Here is an 18,305-nt window from a genome sequence, read left to right as displayed (position 1 = left end):
GTGTGCAACTTGCACATTAGGAATCCACAAGACAAGAAAAAAAGTACCAAAACATTTAGAATTCACAAGGTATTCTCCCTCCTATTTCCCAGAAATATAACTGGCTGAATGGGTATTTTAAAAGTGGGATTAGGGAGGAACAGAAAGTTACAGCAAGCACGCAGTACTTTCCTTGAAAAGGTAGCCCTCAGAATGACCGAAAGTCAGCCTTTCAAGTGAGAGGGACAACCACGTAAGTAGAAGCAGCATCAGTTCGTGTTGCCAATATGGTACTTCATAGTTGCATTAAAGCACTTGTTACTCTGTAAATAATAAAAATCGGCATGAGACACAGAATGGCTTGGTCTCACGAGGAAAGAGACAGGACAGAATGCCTTTTACGGTGAGACAAAAAGCCAGTTCAGGAATATGACATTCTTCCGAGAGGCAATGAAGGACGGGCAGATTTTACACTTCGCAGGAGAAATACTAGAGCTCACATGAACTTTCACTGTTTAAAAGTCACAGCAGGTGTTGCCTGAAAGTTGCAGTAGGAAGGAGAAAAGCGTTAGAACCTTGTTTCACTTTCAAAGGTCAGCCCCACATTCAAGAGATGTCCCCGCTCCTCAGGGAAACGCCAGGACTAGTGCCTAGACGAGAGGGACTACGTTTTTCTCATGCTAACAGTAATCCTCATTTAGATGTATTCTTTAGCTGAGCACAAAGTGTTTATACATAACTTTCTGACTGCAGATTGTACATGTTACTAATGATATAGAAGTATTACTTGTTTTATCTCCTGTATTTGTACTGTATTTTAATTAACATGTATTTAATGTTTTCTATTGCAAGCATCTTCCTGCTTTTCACACGAATTTCTTCAGAACCACTATTTATAAATCATTGTTTTTTCCCTAGCTACTGACCATCCAGATTTTACAGAGTCCACAGAACAAAATACTCCGAAATAGCACTGACACATGGCCCCGTTTAATTATAGCTCAATGGCTTTGTTATGGTTCTTGTAGTTCATTCCTACCCTGCTTGTACAAATAAGAACTTGAACTCTGTACAAGGGTCTTGGTAAAAGCAGCACTTAAAAGCCCTTTAAGCACACATGTATGTCTACCCGTAGTGACATCTTGTGGCTGTCAATAAACTAGTTCCCTCTGCATTTCACATTTACAGCAGAGTTTATTGCAGACCACTCCAGGGCCAGAGCAATCCGGTGGCAGCACCCCTGCACCCCCCGAACCGTCGCGAAGCCTTTCGCCCCCCCCCCGCTTTGGAGGCAGCCGCAGGAGAGCACAGCGCTGACCACCGAGGGGCTGCCGCAGCCCCGGCCGAACCGTCGTGGCCAGAGCTAGCAGGCTTCTTCAGCCATTTTCCCCGCCTTATGCCTTCACCTTCACTTCACTCCACGTGGCTCTTACCACTGCTTTTTTTTAATCCCATCTTTCATCCCTTGCTTAGAGGGGGATTCCCTATGCAAGCCCACTGCTTTATAAATAAATAATCACAACAAAAAGATAATCCACCATTTTCTCCCAGCAGATCCTTCTACAAAAGTGCTTGTCTTCCCTATTCAGCTTTTTACAGTGAGGACAAACCAGTGTTATGTTTGCATGGTGGACTGGATACATGGTCCCGGATAGGTCTCAGAACACTGCTTTACAAAATACTTTTTAAAGCATATAAGCTATTCGTATCACCAGAGTAAGTTCATTTTTTACATTTGTCATAAGAAACATGAGACGCATTCAGAGGAGTATTTGTACCGTACTATCGCTCTTCAGGAGTCCAGTTCAAGTGAAATGAAAACCACTCATGCCTAGGAATAAGAGACAGGAACTAAAAGGTTTTATCATTGTTTCTACTTACATTTTTGGTGCCTGTACTTTGCTATCGTAACTTCTCCCTCTCTACAATACTTTCATATCAGAAGCATTTTTTAAAACTGTAGTAATTTATGAAGTGCTAATGTCACTGCAAATTAGTGAGTACCAAATACTGTGTATCTTAGTACAGTTGACAGGATCCAGTTTGAAAAGTAGCTGAACAGACTAGTAGTTGCTTTCCAGCAGCAACACGATGCATTTAGTTCTGCATGCTATTTGCTGGCTGGCTCAAGAACATTACTCATTATATTACATTATTTTGTGTGGGACATTATCTGCCCTTTGTATTTAATCCACAAAAGTCTGTCAAACTCTCCAGAATAACTGCAGTGATAAAAGTCTAGTAGCACACCTAATGAAAGCAAGCACAGCACACTCACAGTGCTGTTTCTGGGTATTACGCTCTTTTTATTTTAATCCATTGCCTTTTCCACATCTGTTGCTTCTCATTTAAAGCTCTTTATCTTCCCAGCTAAAGGCTACTAAGACAGTCCTACCCATCCTCGTTTCTGCACCCGATCTGTTGCAGGCACTCAGGCTAGAACATAGGAAAGTACCAAGGCTATTTTCCTCCTTCTTCCCTCCATTATCACTCCTTGGTGATTTTTCCCATTTCCTACTGTTCCTCAGAGAGCCTGAACAAAAGCCTAGAAAGATCAAGAAAGTGGCCTAGACAGCCACAAGGTTTTAAGAACAAAACCCAATTCCTTTCAACCAAGTGTTCCCGTGGTCAGAGCTCTATGAGAGTATCTGAGTATCGACAAGTTTTCTGGCCTTACCACACGCGCCACACAACACAGGGAGTAAGACCTTGAACATACTTCTACTTACCCCCCCCTTAAAACCCAGAGCCTGCTTCAAGCCTGCGATGTTAACTTCGCTTTCCAACAGAACCAGGGAAGCACGGCAGGGAAGCCGTGCTTACAAGGCGGTAAGCACTGCATTTACTACTCGCGATGCTCTGAGCAAGAGCCCATCTTAACCATTTTAAGCCTTCAGGTTTTGGCAAAGACTGCGGCCCTGCAGCGGGTCAGCCAAGTAACATGGGAAACACCACTGTGCCCCCACGGTTCTAGCTTGAGTGTTTTCGTAAGTTCAGTTTGTGTCTTTTATCACAGTTTTGGAACATGAGGGTAATCAACTTCCAAAATCAATGCCTAAATCAAGTGAACAAATGCATGCCCTGTTCAGCAGATTCCTGAGCTTTTCCAGGCAACAAACTTCTAAACACTAAATGCAGATAGCTTTTGGCAGTGCTTGGCTTGTGGTGACTGACTTCAAGAATATTCTGTTTGGAATAAGCTCGTTAAAGCTTTGTAACGAGATTACGTGGCAAGGCCAGACAACGATGGCTACAGCTACGCCACGGGTGAAATGTTGTCACATAAACTCACGTCAGAAGAGTGTTAGCTAATATTTTTGTTTGAATTCAGACCCGAACTTTACCAATGATGACTAACCATAAGGCCATGCATAAATCAGTTTTCCTTGGCACTAGTGGATGTTAACTCCTTCCAAATATGTTCTGCTTTATTAACCCTTTCACAACAGCTCATCTCTTTACACGCTCCCACGCTGGGCTAGCCAGGCTCGCTTAGGGCATTTATCTGATCGCCTCTTGCCCAATAGCCTGAACACTGAGCACTTCTGCAGGGCCAACAGTGCTAGTCAGTGCAACGAGGAGGTGGCGGAGGAGCCGTCCTTCTTCTGCAGGAAGAGGGAGGGCACTGCCAGGCTGCATTGCATGCTGCAAGACACCGCAAACTTGTATTATTAGAAAAATGAAAGGAAAACAACTTTGACAGCAAAATCACCCACCTCATATTCCTACACGGCTCTGCAGTTTTACCACACTAGATTAGTTTTAACCTGCAGGAGAAAGGCTGACCGGCTGCAGACACACAGTTCGGGTAGATGCCCAATGCAACAGGCTGGAAACAGACCAAGCAAATACTCCTACCTTCTGGTTTTCTCTTTTCTGCACAGTAAAGGTAAATTTATAGTTATCATCTGTATCAGTGGCTCTACTTCCCCTGAACAGGCCATGTCACAAAAACAGAGCAAATTTTAGAGGTGGTGATGTAGTACTTCTGGAAATTCTCCTCTTCACCTGTATATGTTAGTTAGCATGTGAGTATTGATGCAGAAGAGTTGCTAGGTCAGAGAAAGCAAAAGCAAATTAAAGTAATTCTTCCCCGATTCTGGACCACCCATAAAGCTTCACCAATTGCATAAAAAGGCTTTTGCCTATGAGCAGGTCAAGCCTCCTCATCCCGTGGAGTAGCAGGCTCAGTAGTGTGAGATTCCAGAAAGAGGAGAGTTATTTTGTGCTTTGAAACAAATATCCAGACCCTCCTCTGTGCTCTAGGAGGAGCGGGAGGTCATTTGTGGATACATTCTAAGCACCCCAAATTCCTGAACTGTGAATTTAAATTATTTAATGATACGGCCTTGAACTAAAGTAACTACAAACATAACAGACAAATCTTTAAGCATTTCTTCTGCCAGGTAAAGTCATAAGAAACTCTCTCTCAGGTCATCAGCTAAACTGCTATCCTACAGCAAGGTGGCAATGTTGTAAATTCACAAATAATCCAAGGCATATAGATCAGGGCTACTACTTTTGAGAAGACTGACAAGGTCCCTACTGCACTTTGCAAGCTCCACACTAGGGACAGAAGTGCCATTTTCACCATTACCTCCAGGCACAACAACTAGAAAAGCCAATCACTGAAAACACCTTAAGCTGTTTCGAACTCACGACCACCTAGACCACCATTACTAGCCAAAAAAACGTATTACTTTTCTAAACGCTGACTTCAAGTCTGAAGAGTAGGATTAAAACACCTACATTTAACAGCTCCTTGAAGTGCCATAGATGAACCGGTCTCAAAAAGAGACCACAACATTACATGAGGATTTCCCTGCACATTCTCTCCAGCAGAAGCTTTAAAAACACATGCACAGGAATATACTGTCTTAGTTAATAAACTTAGAGCAGACTTCCATTGCAGCAGCTGGTGGTCCCACTTCTGTTTAACTTGTTTATAAAGTTTACCATGTTTACAATGTGGCTTAACAGACAGGAGCAGGTTGCTTAGCACCAGCCACCTCAAAGCTATGCTGCTTTCCATGTGAGGAAAAGCAAGGGTGTGGTGCTCTCCACCTTCTCTGTGAATTAGAGCGTTACGTATTAAAAGACCTACCTATATTAACAGTCTGCTATTTTAAAACCAATCTGTCATGAGTGAAAGATTAAAAAACAAAAGGAAAACACTGATGAAACTTAAAGATATTTGCACCTCACAAATGACACATGCTGTCATTTGTTGTCTTAACTCATTCTAATGCCACACAGTGTCTGAACTCCAGAGAGCTTTACATATTTAAGAAAACCCATGGTGTTTGCTACAGGCTGAAATTTCTTAGATTTGACTTGAAAAATGTAATCCATCTCCCAAATGGAGATTATTTGAATCTTCTACACATAATTCATAAGCGGCCTTTCATCAACCAATAACTTTATTTAAAGGGGGGGGCAAAGCTACCTACTCTCTCAAAACAGTATTACACAACCTAATCTAAATTACATAAAAAACTTAAATTCCTCTGCTATGCATGGCACTAGTGTTACTTCTAGGTTTAATGTTTTGCTGCTGTAAAGGTAACTGGAACTTGTTTAAGCACTGTTTTCTCAGCAGATGTTTACAGATTTGCAGCAGAGCACTTGACTGAGCATAGCCTGAAAACACAAGAACTGTTGATGGGACCACTGACTACATACTTCAAGTCAAAACAAACGACAGCTTTTATCATCTATCACGATTTGAATTGAAATGGCTTCTCTTCACTTCCAAGCTTGACGAAAGGTCGTGCAGACGTGCATACCTATCTCCTAACCGGGTCCCATCACCCCCTTCTTCCCTCCACCCCCAAAAAACTCAGGTTTTGGAAGAGAGTCAGAAAGAGGCAACGTGCTTACCCCTGATAATGGTTAGATCATCTTTAATTCTAGCACCTGAAGTTATACAAGGGTTTGCTTAATAATCAAGTTTCAAAGAACTGTTGGACACATTCAGTAAGGTGACAACTGTGCAATACCACTCAGTATTTCAATATCAGGGAACATACTCTTGAATTGTTTAAACACAATCCACAGAACTCAAAATTAAACAACCATCCACAGTTTAACTAAACAATCAGTTAAAAGTCTTACAGTTTAATAATTCACATAATGGTCAGTCTTTAGTAAGGGATACTGAAATTCATTAAAACACAACACTAGATTTTACTCTATGGGTGTGTTGGGCAGGCACATAATTGGCCATTCTTGGGTACAACCAGAAGAGTAAGGAGAAGTTTACCACAGTTTGGCAAATCCCACATTTTGTCAGTTAAAAGTGAACTGTGAGAATTAAATACTCATCTTTACATATACACAAGTTATGCTGTGAAAGCATATTTGCTTACAAACATATAAAAATACTTGTTAACTAGTTTGATAAGAAAATAATGTATAAAAGTATATAGCAAAAACATTTAATCATCTCTGACAATGGAAAGATCAAATTCATTTTTATATCACATGAAACAAAAACAGCTACAACTTTAGTTTTCCTTAATCCCTTACCCAGAAATACAAAGGAAGACACAATTTGTTTCCAAACAAATGATGTGAAATTTTTTAATAAGCTGAAATGCCTCAATCCAGAATGAGCTCAGGTATTTGGCCATATCCTAATAGTAGTAGTAATCACCCTGTAGCTGTTCTGGATTCATAAAATAAATACAGTAGACTGTTTTGGCCACTGAAATAAAACTGCAGCAAAAATGAGAGATGAAAATTTTTGCTGACAATGAAATTCAGTGTAGGTTTCTTAAGGCTAGCTGAATACTCAAGTCTAATTTAACTGAGGGCAAAAAAAGCCAATCCACCCCTTTTTAAAAAGTATTCTCTATACTTCAATATAGGTCTTTGCAATAGCTAATGAAATGTCAGAAGTAAAAATAAATTAATTCACAAGAGAGAACTTATGCATGACTTCAACACCTTGTCCTACACGGTTTTGTTTCATCTCCTTTGCGAATAAAACTCCACAAGGTGCAAGCTCTTAAGGGAGAGAAGGAAGGAACTGTGGTATTAAAGAAGCAGCCTTAGTGTTTTGTTTTGAAGTCTGCCCCAGGATGACTGAGTCTTCTTCAAGAACTATTCTGCCAGCTGCTTGGACTAAGGCTATTCTGGTGACCACTTTTAGGACATGCACATATAAGGCTAGACCAATACCAGAAGTAATGTAAAATGATGGAAAGAAAAAAAATAATCTGGCAGTCGATAGCTTGGTTCTTGGGATTCTCAGAAAATAACACAATGGCAGCCTTTCTTGTCTTTTTCTTTCCGTGTTGGCTCTGGTGAAGGAGGGCACTCTTGTTCTTGAAATTTTCTGGAAATAGATATTTCAAATTAAATTCATAGAATCATTTTCAGTTAAAAATAAATACTGTATTTAAAGTTACTGGTTTTTTATAGAGGATGGACTTAGTTTTGACACTCAAACTACTGATTAAATGAGTAATAGTTTTTTGGGGTTTGCTTTTTTTTTTTTAAAGAAACACCATTTTTTACAGAAGGCCAATCGCAGATTTAGTTTATCAGGCTTACTTAGTAGGTGATCAATAAAATCTGAGAGATCAAGGTGAAGAAATTCTCTTTCAAATACATACTACATTCATGTAAACATTTTTCCTAATACACATGAATATTTTATAACGGAGAGCATTGGTCAAAGTTTACAGGTAACAGCAGGTAGAATTTTCTCTGCGATTTCCCACTACATTCCAATACATTTGCTGTACCTATCCATTAATGTAGGAGGAACGTTCGTTATCTGGTCTCAAGTTATCGTACCTTATAACTCTGACAAGTTCATGAAAAGCTTGGTCTACATTCAATCTGATTTTTGCTGAGGCTTCCATGTATGTTACTTTAAGCTGTCGTGCTAGCTGCTGACCTTCCTCTTGTGTCACCTGTAACAGACATCAATCATTAAGTTCAAGGCTTCTGCAGGCACATTCACATCAGTAGACACTGCAAATACATGTTAAGGATCTATTTCCCTCAAGCAATAATGCTGAACTGTCCACAGAATAGTTTCCCCACTGTCCACGTAATACGTAACTGGGAAACAAATCCACGTAACACATCTTTTCAAATGCAAGTGAAGACTTTTTTAAAAAAGTTTCTGCAATAAACAAAGGTTGATCCTCTAAAGAATTTCCCTCACTGCAGCTGCCTCGTCTTCATTTCTGCATAACAAGACCAAGTTTTCCTTCAGAGGCAGACAAGAGTCCCTCGCTCCTCCTCAAAGCAAGAGTTTTAGTCAAAATCTGCTGGATTACTACAGAACTATGAATACTATTGCTAAATTCACCCTCTCCCTGTCCCAGCTAAATCTAGAGAAAAAAAATCATATTACTACTTTTAAAACAAGAACTGACGTTTAGCTTCTGAATCTTTATAAAAGTCATCTAAAAAAATCTATTTATGACACAGCAAAATATTAATACAGCCAGCTTTAAACATAGCTTAAATTACAAGACATCTAAAAATCCACAAAGTCTTCAGGCTACCCAGAGATATGAAAGAAACCCTGTCTACCTCTTGACTCCTTGGGACAACACAGGAAAGGGAGATGAAGAGGAAATAATGAGCGTCATAAAGAGTTGGTATAAAACTTAAAGCGATGAAGCAGAAGGCAGGAAGCTAGTGGACCATTATAGAAAGGAGGAATAAGTTGGTCACAGGGCAAAACCAAAGGAGATGGCTGCGTATTTTTGGATGAAGTAGAAAGCAGCGAGGTCAGACAACAGAAGGCCACCCTGAGCAGTGCAAGGCATGCAAGGCTTCAACGGGAAGGTCACCCACGGGGCCGGGGAGGAAAGGGCAGCTTTGAATGATAAAAGGAAGTACAACAGATCTTGCCAGGACAATGGCCAGTGGAAGAAATGTCAAAGATTACACTGCTTTCACAGAAAAAAAAAAATGTTAAACAAGCACGTAGAGGACTGATACGGTGAGAACAAAAAACCAAGGGTTTCTTTTTAATTTCATTTTGAAAAGGCACTCAGACATTCACTTAGATTAAGAAGCTACACAAAAATGGAAATAGATGGAAACAGAAAAGCATCATTGGGAGCGTTCACCACAGTGCAAGATACAGAAGTACTTTTTAGCTTGCAAAATACTTTCCTAACAGCTACACACACGGTTTGAGAGCCTTCATGTACGGCATCTCAACACATTTGACTCCTCTGTCTTTAGCACCCCCTGTGGTATTATACTCATATATATTTATATTTTTGTATTTATATATTTATATATTTACTGCTGAATTGAGGGCTGTTCCCACTAAATCCTCCTGAAGCCCTACAAGGAGCCCCCAGCACCTTGTGCCATTAGCTGGAGTAACTCGGATGCATCCGTTGATCTCAAACACTCACGAAAACTCTACATTTATTTCAGTGTTATTGCTATCTGCTGAAGCAAAAAAAAAAGACACCCAACAAAAAACAATCCAAACCCAAGATCAACTACTGGAGCTGCATTTTTAACAGCAGGGCACAAAGTGAAAATGACTGGCATCCTTCAGTCCTCCACTGGTGTCTGAAAACTGAATGATATTCAAGATTTTTTGCTCCACTAGCTGGAGCAAACCCAATTCTACCTTTCACCCCCAGATGTTGAAATATCCTTATTCCAAAGCTTACGAAGGCTACATTTTGAGAAATGTTTGTAGCTGCGTTCTGGCACCTTGATGACATTGCAGAATCCCCCAAAGTTTGCATCAGGGCTTCCAGAACCTTTTGTACATCTCTGCCTCACTCACGAGACAAAAGTAAGTTAAAAGTACGGATATGGCAGTTTTTGCAAAACTAACCTCCTTTACTTTTCTTCATCCCTGCACAGTCTACTGTAGGCCCAGAAAGTGAGAGGCTGCAGTCTAACAAAAATAAATAACTGGGAAGGAATGTATAGTCCTGAGGAGAAACTGAACCCAGTCTTCAAATGCATGGTTACTACTTTCTTCATTATTGTATCTAAAGCACATTAGAGGTCCAAGTCAAACTAACACTATAATAAAGTTAAGGCTACACTTCCCCAGTTTTCTGCATTTAAAATACTATAGATGCAACATTAAAGCCCTTATTGCATTTGTTAGAAGACCTGTAATTGCTTAATTCCAAAACAATCTTTTTGTCAATCTTACAAGGATATTTTCAAGTAGCTTGTGGTCAGTTTTAGTGACCTCAACAAAATCAGTTTTAAAAAAATACTTGGTTTTGGGCACACTATGGAAGCATTTGCAGTGCCCAAGCTGTAAATTAGAGGCCAGAACATACCAGCTCCATTTTCATAGGTGAGAGAAATGCAGTAAGTACCATGGAAATTCTTGAAAACAAAAATGAATTTACATCTTTTTATTCTCCCTTCTCAAGTACGACAACCCTGTGTCATGACAGACTTTTCAGTAAATGTGATGGGAGAGCTTATTAAATGTCACCAGCAAAATAAAAACTAAATCCTTTTTCTTCAAAGAACACTGTGCTTTATTTTGACAGAAGTAAAGAGAACCACAGATTTTCTGGTAGTAACTGTGTGTGTGTGTTTTGGTAAGCTTAAGGCTGAATACTAATGGGACTCATGATGCTTACTTATCCTTTGTTTTAGGATATTTTACCGCTTGGTTTTGGGTATCATTCATTCATTCATGCTGTTCAGACATCAGTAAAAGTTTCTCAAATTAAACACCATTATAGAATATGTAAGTGAGCAAGTCAAACCGGGAAAAGCTTATTTCCCCAACTCCCAAAGTAACAGTCACTTTACTGAAACAGTTTCCATTTGAGTATCTGCGCAACAACCCTATGAATGTATCTCACACGGCCCTCCGTCTTCACTGTGGTATCTGAGAACTGTTAGATATATATTCCTTTCTGAAGTTTCTATTCTTTACTCCACCTAAAGCAACTTTACAAGGCTGCCTAACCTAACACTGCATCTGTATTTTGCCTGGATACTTATGCAGACTAAAGGTCACGTTGCACTCAGGTCAGCAGGTAACAGGTAAGTGCTTCCTCAAGTTTGAGAGGAATCCATTTCTACCTCCTTGTGGTCACCCTACAGTGCTCCCTGCACAGAAACACTGCCCATTCCTGCAGAGAGCTCCATCACTCCTGAAGAATGCATCTGTCATCCTGATTTTCTGCCTCACCAGCCCACCCACAAGTGCTGCTAGTTCATGCTTACTGTGGGCTACCATAATGCTTTCCTGTAGGAGTAGTTCACCGTCCACTAATCCTATTTTGTCTGCATTCTCATATAAAAGGTCACTTGGGTACACACAAACTGTGGTTATGAAGCACTGACACATATTCAAAGACTGACTTGCTGTATTCAAATACTGCATCAGATGCCTGACTGCTAGTTACCCATAAAGCTCAAAGTCAGGCAAGCCACGGAAAGACCTGAAGGTATGATCCATCTGTGAGAACATCACTGTATATGGCCATAAAAATCTACCACCTCATGAAGTTTTTGTCACACTTTCATACAAGTTCACAATAGTTAAAAGGAAGGCCAAAATGAAATGTTAATGACTTTGGATATGCCACCACCCAGGTCCCTGTACCCATCCACCCCCTGGAATAAGCCATCTCAGGTCAAGCCATTTGTGAAGCAGCAAGTCTGCAAAACCAATATATTAACTGCTTGTCGGCTAGCACCTAGGCTGATGCTGATCAAGGTCAAAGCACGAGACTGCTTGCCTGGGATCATCAGCTTTGCTCATCACCTGTCTGTGCATAAACTGAAGCCACATGGACCTCTCTTTAAAACCTTGCTTTGAAGGTATCTAGCAACACAGATGATCTTAGCACTACATCATCGTGTTAGTACAGTCATGATGCAAAAGCAAAAACTAGCATTTAATGAAACCCAAGCACTTTCCTGTTGCAACTTGGATTTTCCCTGAAACCCTGCCATCTGGGGAATGATCAGACTTGACCCGGTTTAAGCTAGCAGTTATCTACAAAAAGTCATACATACCCTGCACTGACAAGTCTACTTCTCTGTCAGTAGTGGTTATTACTAAAACATCTGGTTCGCTACTGGATTGTCCTACTGTAGAAACATCCAGTGTTGTTTGAGTTGTACGGAACTAACCCATTTAAGAGAACGACTGCTACACAGCATTTACTTTAAAGAAAGAGCAATGAAAGATGGTGCTTCAATTTTGGTTTCACAGTCACCAACCTGCAACTGATTGGGGAATCTGGAAACACTGGTAACTTTATTCCTTATCATAAAAGGACATTCTGGATATTAATGCTTGCTCATCCTCTAATAACTCGTTTTTCTTTGTCAACCTAACATGTAAATATCAAGGACTTTGCCTCCCATACCACAAAGGCCACAAAATTACAAGTCGTCTGCTTAACTCTGTCTACACAGTTATTACCGTAGCAAATTGCTATTCCAAACTTCCTCTTTCACCTCTCTTCTTCCAAAAACACCTGTGAGTTGACCTATAGTATATTCCAGCCACCACTATTTTAGACTACACCTTTGGTAAGCTCCTAACACTTCATCAAGATCATACTATCACCTGTGCACTTCTGCTGTACAACCCAGTTCATGTCTTTCCTGAGAAACAGTTGCCACCACAGAAGGATTACCAGTTACGCATCATTTGCTTCCAAATTCATGATATCACAATGATAGTACTCTGCACTGTTTTCAACTACAAAATACAGTTACTTGCATAAAGGTGTGGTCAGGCCCTTGAGACATCCAAAACTTTCGTACATGTTTAACTCTCTTGGACTGCAAGAAGATCTGTGTGTTAATTCTATTGAGCATCGTTTGCCGACCAAAACACACAGTAAACTACTTTCTTTAACTTAGTCTTACGCTCTCACAGGTAGCATGTGTTCTCTATTATTTCACTGGGTTGCCTCCTGTCTTTCAGGAAAAGAAGGCAGAAGCCCAGTACAAGCAGTTTTGCTCTAAAAAACTCATACCCAACTTCCTGAATTTCTATAAATGCTACTTAAATTCTGAAGCTGAAAAATGTACATTTGTGATTAAACAAGTTTGAAAGAGCAAGACGACTTCATGTAGAACTGCCAGATAAGAAGGCAGACCGCAGCGTGACACTCTAGCCTGGCTGACCAGGTTTGGAGAGTAATTCAAGTGAGGTTTGACACACCAGCAGACTGAAAATGCAAAAATGCAGAGGACTAGCACTTCTCACGTTTTTGCCTGTAAGTTACAGCCTGGGGACACCCCACACTTCCCACTCACCCCAGCTCCCCTAACAGAGGTGTGGGAGTACTCTCGCCTTTGCCCCCAGACCTCCCATCGTGGCTGCCTGTGCAGCAAACCGGTAGCCAGAGCAGGATGACCTTGCTTGTCAGGCTGAAGTTTTGCCATACCTGGGGAGGTGCGGTGGCAGGACTAGTTTTCGGCCAGATCAGCAAGCTGGTCCAACTCACTGACTGGATGCCTGCATCAAGAGTTCACGTGATGGAGCAGAAACAACCCCACCGATGAAGCAGAGACTCTGGCTGCGTTTAACATCCAGCTGATAACATCTCACTGCTTGCTGCTGCCAAAAGGCAAGGTCTCACTTTCTTCCCCCCACCCCAGCTCCTCCCTCCTCTGCTCCGAGCCACAGTCCCACCCCTTCCCATGCTTGGAGCGCTGGCACTCAATCTTTCTGCAAGCTGATTTAACTCACACAGGTCCCAGAAAGCCATTCCAGCTTGTCTGTTTTTCCCCCTGACTAGAAAGATGATTCAACTCACAAAGTGCTTCAAGTGAGAGCTAGGGCCAGCAAAGCAAAGAGCGGGAACGTGAAGTCAAGAGGGAGGGGAGCCTCTCCCTTCTGGGGACTGGCTATGTCAGCTCAGCATCCCCAAACCATTCCAGACTGACTTAAGGCCAATTGAAACACACCATGTGACGGGGAAGGGGCAGGGAAGAGTTAAGGACACGTAACTAGCTGTTTCAGCAAACCTAGAAGTGCTATTTCAGCTACATTAACAAAGGCTCTCTAAGCCCCAACTTATGATGGAAGTCACAAATCTACCAATTTGCATGTAAATTGTGTGAGTGATAGCACCAAAAGTTATGCTTGTCAGCATCTAATCAATTAAGGCAATTAATGTAGCCATAAAAAGCAAAAGAAGCTTTCGGGGACACATGCTTTTATTCGTGTTCAGATGTAAGCAGCAAAACTGCAAAGTTAAGCAATTTGGAGACAGCTGCTTTGAGCTTGAATGTGTACCAGCCCATCACCATCTGAACAAGAAGCAAAGTGTCAGGTATGGAGGGACTAGCACGAGAACAGGTGACAGGCACCTCTTCCTTTAAAGGAGAAACAGATGCTGTGTAATAACAAGAGGAGGGTGGAGGAGAGAACAAAGTTCAGAACTGTTTCTAGAAATGGATCTACAGGATTATCAACTACATTTGCAGGTATCCTCTGAGAACTGGGGCTGACAGTGATGATGTTTTTTGCCTCCCAGAGGATGTTTGTCCTTCAGCAATCACAGTTTGCACAGTTCAGTTTCACCTACATGGTTTCCACGCCAACATTTGTGCATGAGATAAAGTACATTATGTTCCAGGACCTGCAAGGTTAAATTTGGGAATTTTGATGGGGACATAATGGTAACTGAAGAGTGAAAGAGTTTCACTTTTGTCTCAGGGACAGGATGGTAGTTCTGTACATGTGTGAGTATATGAAGTTACTTCCAATGAGTTTGTGAGCTACTTATTTCTGTGAAAACTTCTTTTAAGACATTGTCTTTCAGCATAAGTTTTAATTTTGTCGTGACCGTTCTACTCAGATTCTGGGGTAAAGAGGCTCTAATAATCAAGGGAGCATACTCAACAGGAACTTTTTGGTACTGAAGGTTTCATGTAGTAATCAAGAAATTCATTCAGCAACAATGTACTAACCCACTAAACTCTTTAATGTTATTTGTTTTGAGCCTAATTTTTTCTTGTTCCAGCCACTGTTTTTTGACAGAGAAAAGATTTCATTTGGCAAAGAACAAAACCTATGTAAGCACTTGTGGACAGAAACTAAGCCATGTCCTGGTACACAAATCTGAGAATATCTTAGTGTTTAAAGCTGTGTTTTCCTTGTGAAACTCTTAAAAAAACTACAGCAGTTTTAGTAATATTTAGTTTACTCTCAGATAAAAATCAATCATGTGTTTGCTACCAAGCTTTAAGAGTCATCTTACTGTCTCAGGAGAAAATACTAAACTTGTGAAATAAGTTCCTGAAGAAGAATACAAGTTTGACGCTTGCTGATGTAGTAAGATTATTCTCATTTCAGCTCAGATCAGTTTGATTCATGAAAATCAAGAGTAAATAGGGAAAACTAATCTAAATTTCCTTCTCTAAATAATTCTAAATAAATCTTTTAAGCTCTCTTACAACTAGAGGTGAGGTTGAAATCCAGTAGTTTCAAAACTTTAATTTTAAGGTACATAAACACGACAGTAATTGTGTTGCTGTACTTTCAACTTTTAAAGCTTTAAGTCAGTTATGCAGAAGATGAGTGGCCAAATAGGAAACAGCAAATGGCTACTTATTTATACATAATAGCAGTGAATGGTAAAAGCAACAGCACTGAAGTCTCAGGATCGTTAGAGCTGGAATGCACTCTGCTTGGCACAGCGCGCTACGCTGAGTAACAGAACGGAGGAATTAGACACGTTCATGCCTGAGTAATCAAGTAATGACAGAAAGCTCTCAACTCTGTGTGTGGATAGATTTGGTCTCAACATAACCCCACTGAGTCAGATGTGCTGTATGTGGAGTGCCATCATGCTTCTAAGATTCTTCAAGTACAGAAACTTAGTGTAGTTGTGCTTCTTGCATTGGAATTAGTATGATATGACTTTTTTTTCATTTGTTTCTTGTTCCCACTCTATTTTTGGGAGGGAATGTGAAGTTTCGAGAAGAAAGTGAGCAGTAACTGATTACAAATTACTAATTACAGCAGTAACTAATTACCTGTCTTTGGTGGTCCAGATCTGCTTTATTACCAACTAGAATCATAGGAAACTCATCGCGATCTTTCACTCTAAGAATTTGTCGCTGAAACTTATAGATTTCTTCAAAGCTGTAAAAGAATAAAGTAAAGCATCAGTGTACTAATTCATAGATTCTCAGGTTCTGCAGAAGTTCAGAAATGATGAGTCACCTATTCAGACTTGCCCTGCCATACCACACAAGCAGACAGCTGCAGGCGCTCCACCAAAGAGTCCACTGTCACAGCATGACCAGTTAGAGAATCATTCAACACTTAAACTAAAAAAAATCCTCAAGTTAGCAGTGTGCTATGCACTGAACTTAGGTGGGGCTGCAGGGTAAGCAAAATGCTTACTGTGTCTCGATCTAGAAGGATCCGAATGCCAACGTGTTGCAGAGAATCAAGCACCCACAGTCCATTCTACAAATACTGACTTTGGAGTTCAACTCTGGCTAAAATATTTGAACTAGTCTAGAGACCCTGGTAATCAATATTTCAGCTGGCAACCTCCACAGCTACTTCTAGGAAATTTGGGGGGAAGCTATCAAAGCTGTAGAATTTTATATCTCGAAGAACAGAAAAAATGGCAGGGCTAAATGATCAGAAAGCTTTCCAGTTACTAACTAAGTTATGCCAGGTACCCATCCTGTTCAAGCAGTAAGGAATATTCCAGCAGTGCTTAAGGGAAGGTGAGCAAAGCAGAAAGCTGCTCCAAGGACAGTATATTAAACAAGCTAATTCTGGCCTAAATAAAGATTTTGGAGAAAAAAAAATCACTGCTTTCAAGTAAACACTGTTAAAGCTACATGAGTGTATAAGGAGCTTCAGCACAGATGCTTCCAGACAATCACATATCCTTTGGAGCACAGACTTTCCAAGAACTATATTTAATTCCAGGTGTACAGTCTGAAGCCATTTACACGTAGATGTGCAAACTAAAATTTAAAAGCAAGATGATCATCAATAAGAAAGTTGCATTAAAAAAAAATTACGTAGTCAGACATGACAATGCCAATCCACCTCATCCATATAAAGCAACCATGAGAAAAAAGGTGAATTAGAAGGAAGGTAGGCCACTAAGCATAGATGGACCTCCATTTAGATATGCTGTTTTAATACTCTGCTCAGAAGTCAGGAGCAACTGGAAGAAGAGAGTTGAAAATTACCAACTAAGTCATCTAGGTTTCTTCTTGCTTCAGAATTACTTTCCACCACACAACAAGACAGACACCGCTAGCAGATACTTCCATTGATAGGCAAGGTAAGTCTTGAATTAAATGAATATCAGAACAAAAATGAAAACTCTGCTCTCCAGAAATCTTTGAAGGATTTCAGAGAGGAGAGTGATATGCATGTTTAACATGTCAAGACGCTGCTTAAAATCAAGGCAGACCCTTAGACGAGCAAATAAAAACTTAAGATTTTTAGACAAACCAAGGAGTTCACATGGCGACTTCAAAAAAATCTACAGTCCTCTGTAGCAAAAGTATTTATGCTAACACAAGTGCTCAGTATGTCTTAAATCCACAGACCCAGATCTCTGACAGAATTGTAAGAGTCTCTTCTGGACAGTACATCCAGATGAATTTATACATTTAGCAGCATTCTTTAGTGTAAGATACAGATCCAATGGAAACACGCTTATGCTCCATAGAGTATTTATCTTAATTCTCATAATAGATAGAGCTGCTAATAAGAACAGAAGTAACTTATTAGAGCCTAGATTGAATCTGTAAGGGAGGGGGGTAAAATCATACACAAATTTTGTTTTTGTCATTTTATTGCTCTTCTGTTGCAACTCAAAACAAGTGAAAGGACAGATCCCTGAGCAATTCTCCTTTATTCTACTTATCTGATAAGCTCAGTGGAGGAAGAGCACAGCCAAAATATTAAGTGATTGTCTGTATATACATGGCAGTTTCCTACTCTTAAAATGATCAGGAACTACCTGACCAAGGTTTGTGAGCTTCTAAGAAGATATGTTTCATCTCAACTCTGCGGTCAATCAGTTATGCAGGTTCCAGTCAATTCACGTGAGTAAGCAGAGTAAGCACTGCCTGCAAAAGAGTACAGAGACATACCCTGGACTGGATACACCCGTTCAGAAATCCAGAGCCAGCCACTCGATGTTGACAAGCACACGGCAAGGAGATACGTCTATGAACTGATCAGACATCATAGCATGTTGCCCTTAGTTTAAATTTCTGTCACTTCCAGGAAACTAGCATTCTTGACTATAATGAAGTGCTTGAATAGAGTTGTCATTTTTTTGTGTATGCTTTTAAGTCATCTATTGCAAAACACAGATATTTTCAATAAG

At 40.4% G+C, this 18,305-nt stretch overlaps 1 protein-coding gene across 1 annotated transcript in view; it reads right to left on the bottom strand.

Annotated features, from left to right (window-relative positions):
- Positions 1–5,867: 5,867 nt before the first annotated feature.
- RRAS2 (related RAS viral (r-ras) oncogene homolog 2) overlaps positions 5,868–18,305 on the bottom strand; it is a 15,080-nt gene continuing 2,642 nt past the window's right edge. Inside the window, exons 4-6 of the mRNA XM_009583192.1 lie at positions 15,967–16,075; positions 7,783–7,901; positions 5,868–7,318 (exon numbers count right to left, since the gene is read on the bottom strand). Of these exons, the coding sequence (XP_009581487.1) occupies positions 7,231–7,318; positions 7,783–7,901; positions 15,967–16,075 (316 nt within the window). The 3' untranslated portion in view covers positions 5,868–7,230. The remainder of the gene's footprint in view (positions 7,319–7,782; positions 7,902–15,966; positions 16,076–18,305) is intronic.

The sequence above is a fragment of the Fulmarus glacialis genome, unplaced genomic scaffold (genome assembly GCF_000690835.1).
Source record: "Fulmarus glacialis isolate BGI_N327 unplaced genomic scaffold, ASM69083v1 scaffold13850, whole genome shotgun sequence".
Lineage (NCBI taxonomy): Eukaryota > Metazoa > Chordata > Aves > Procellariiformes > Procellariidae > Fulmarus > Fulmarus glacialis.
This window is presented reverse-complemented; position numbering and strand designations above follow the sequence as displayed.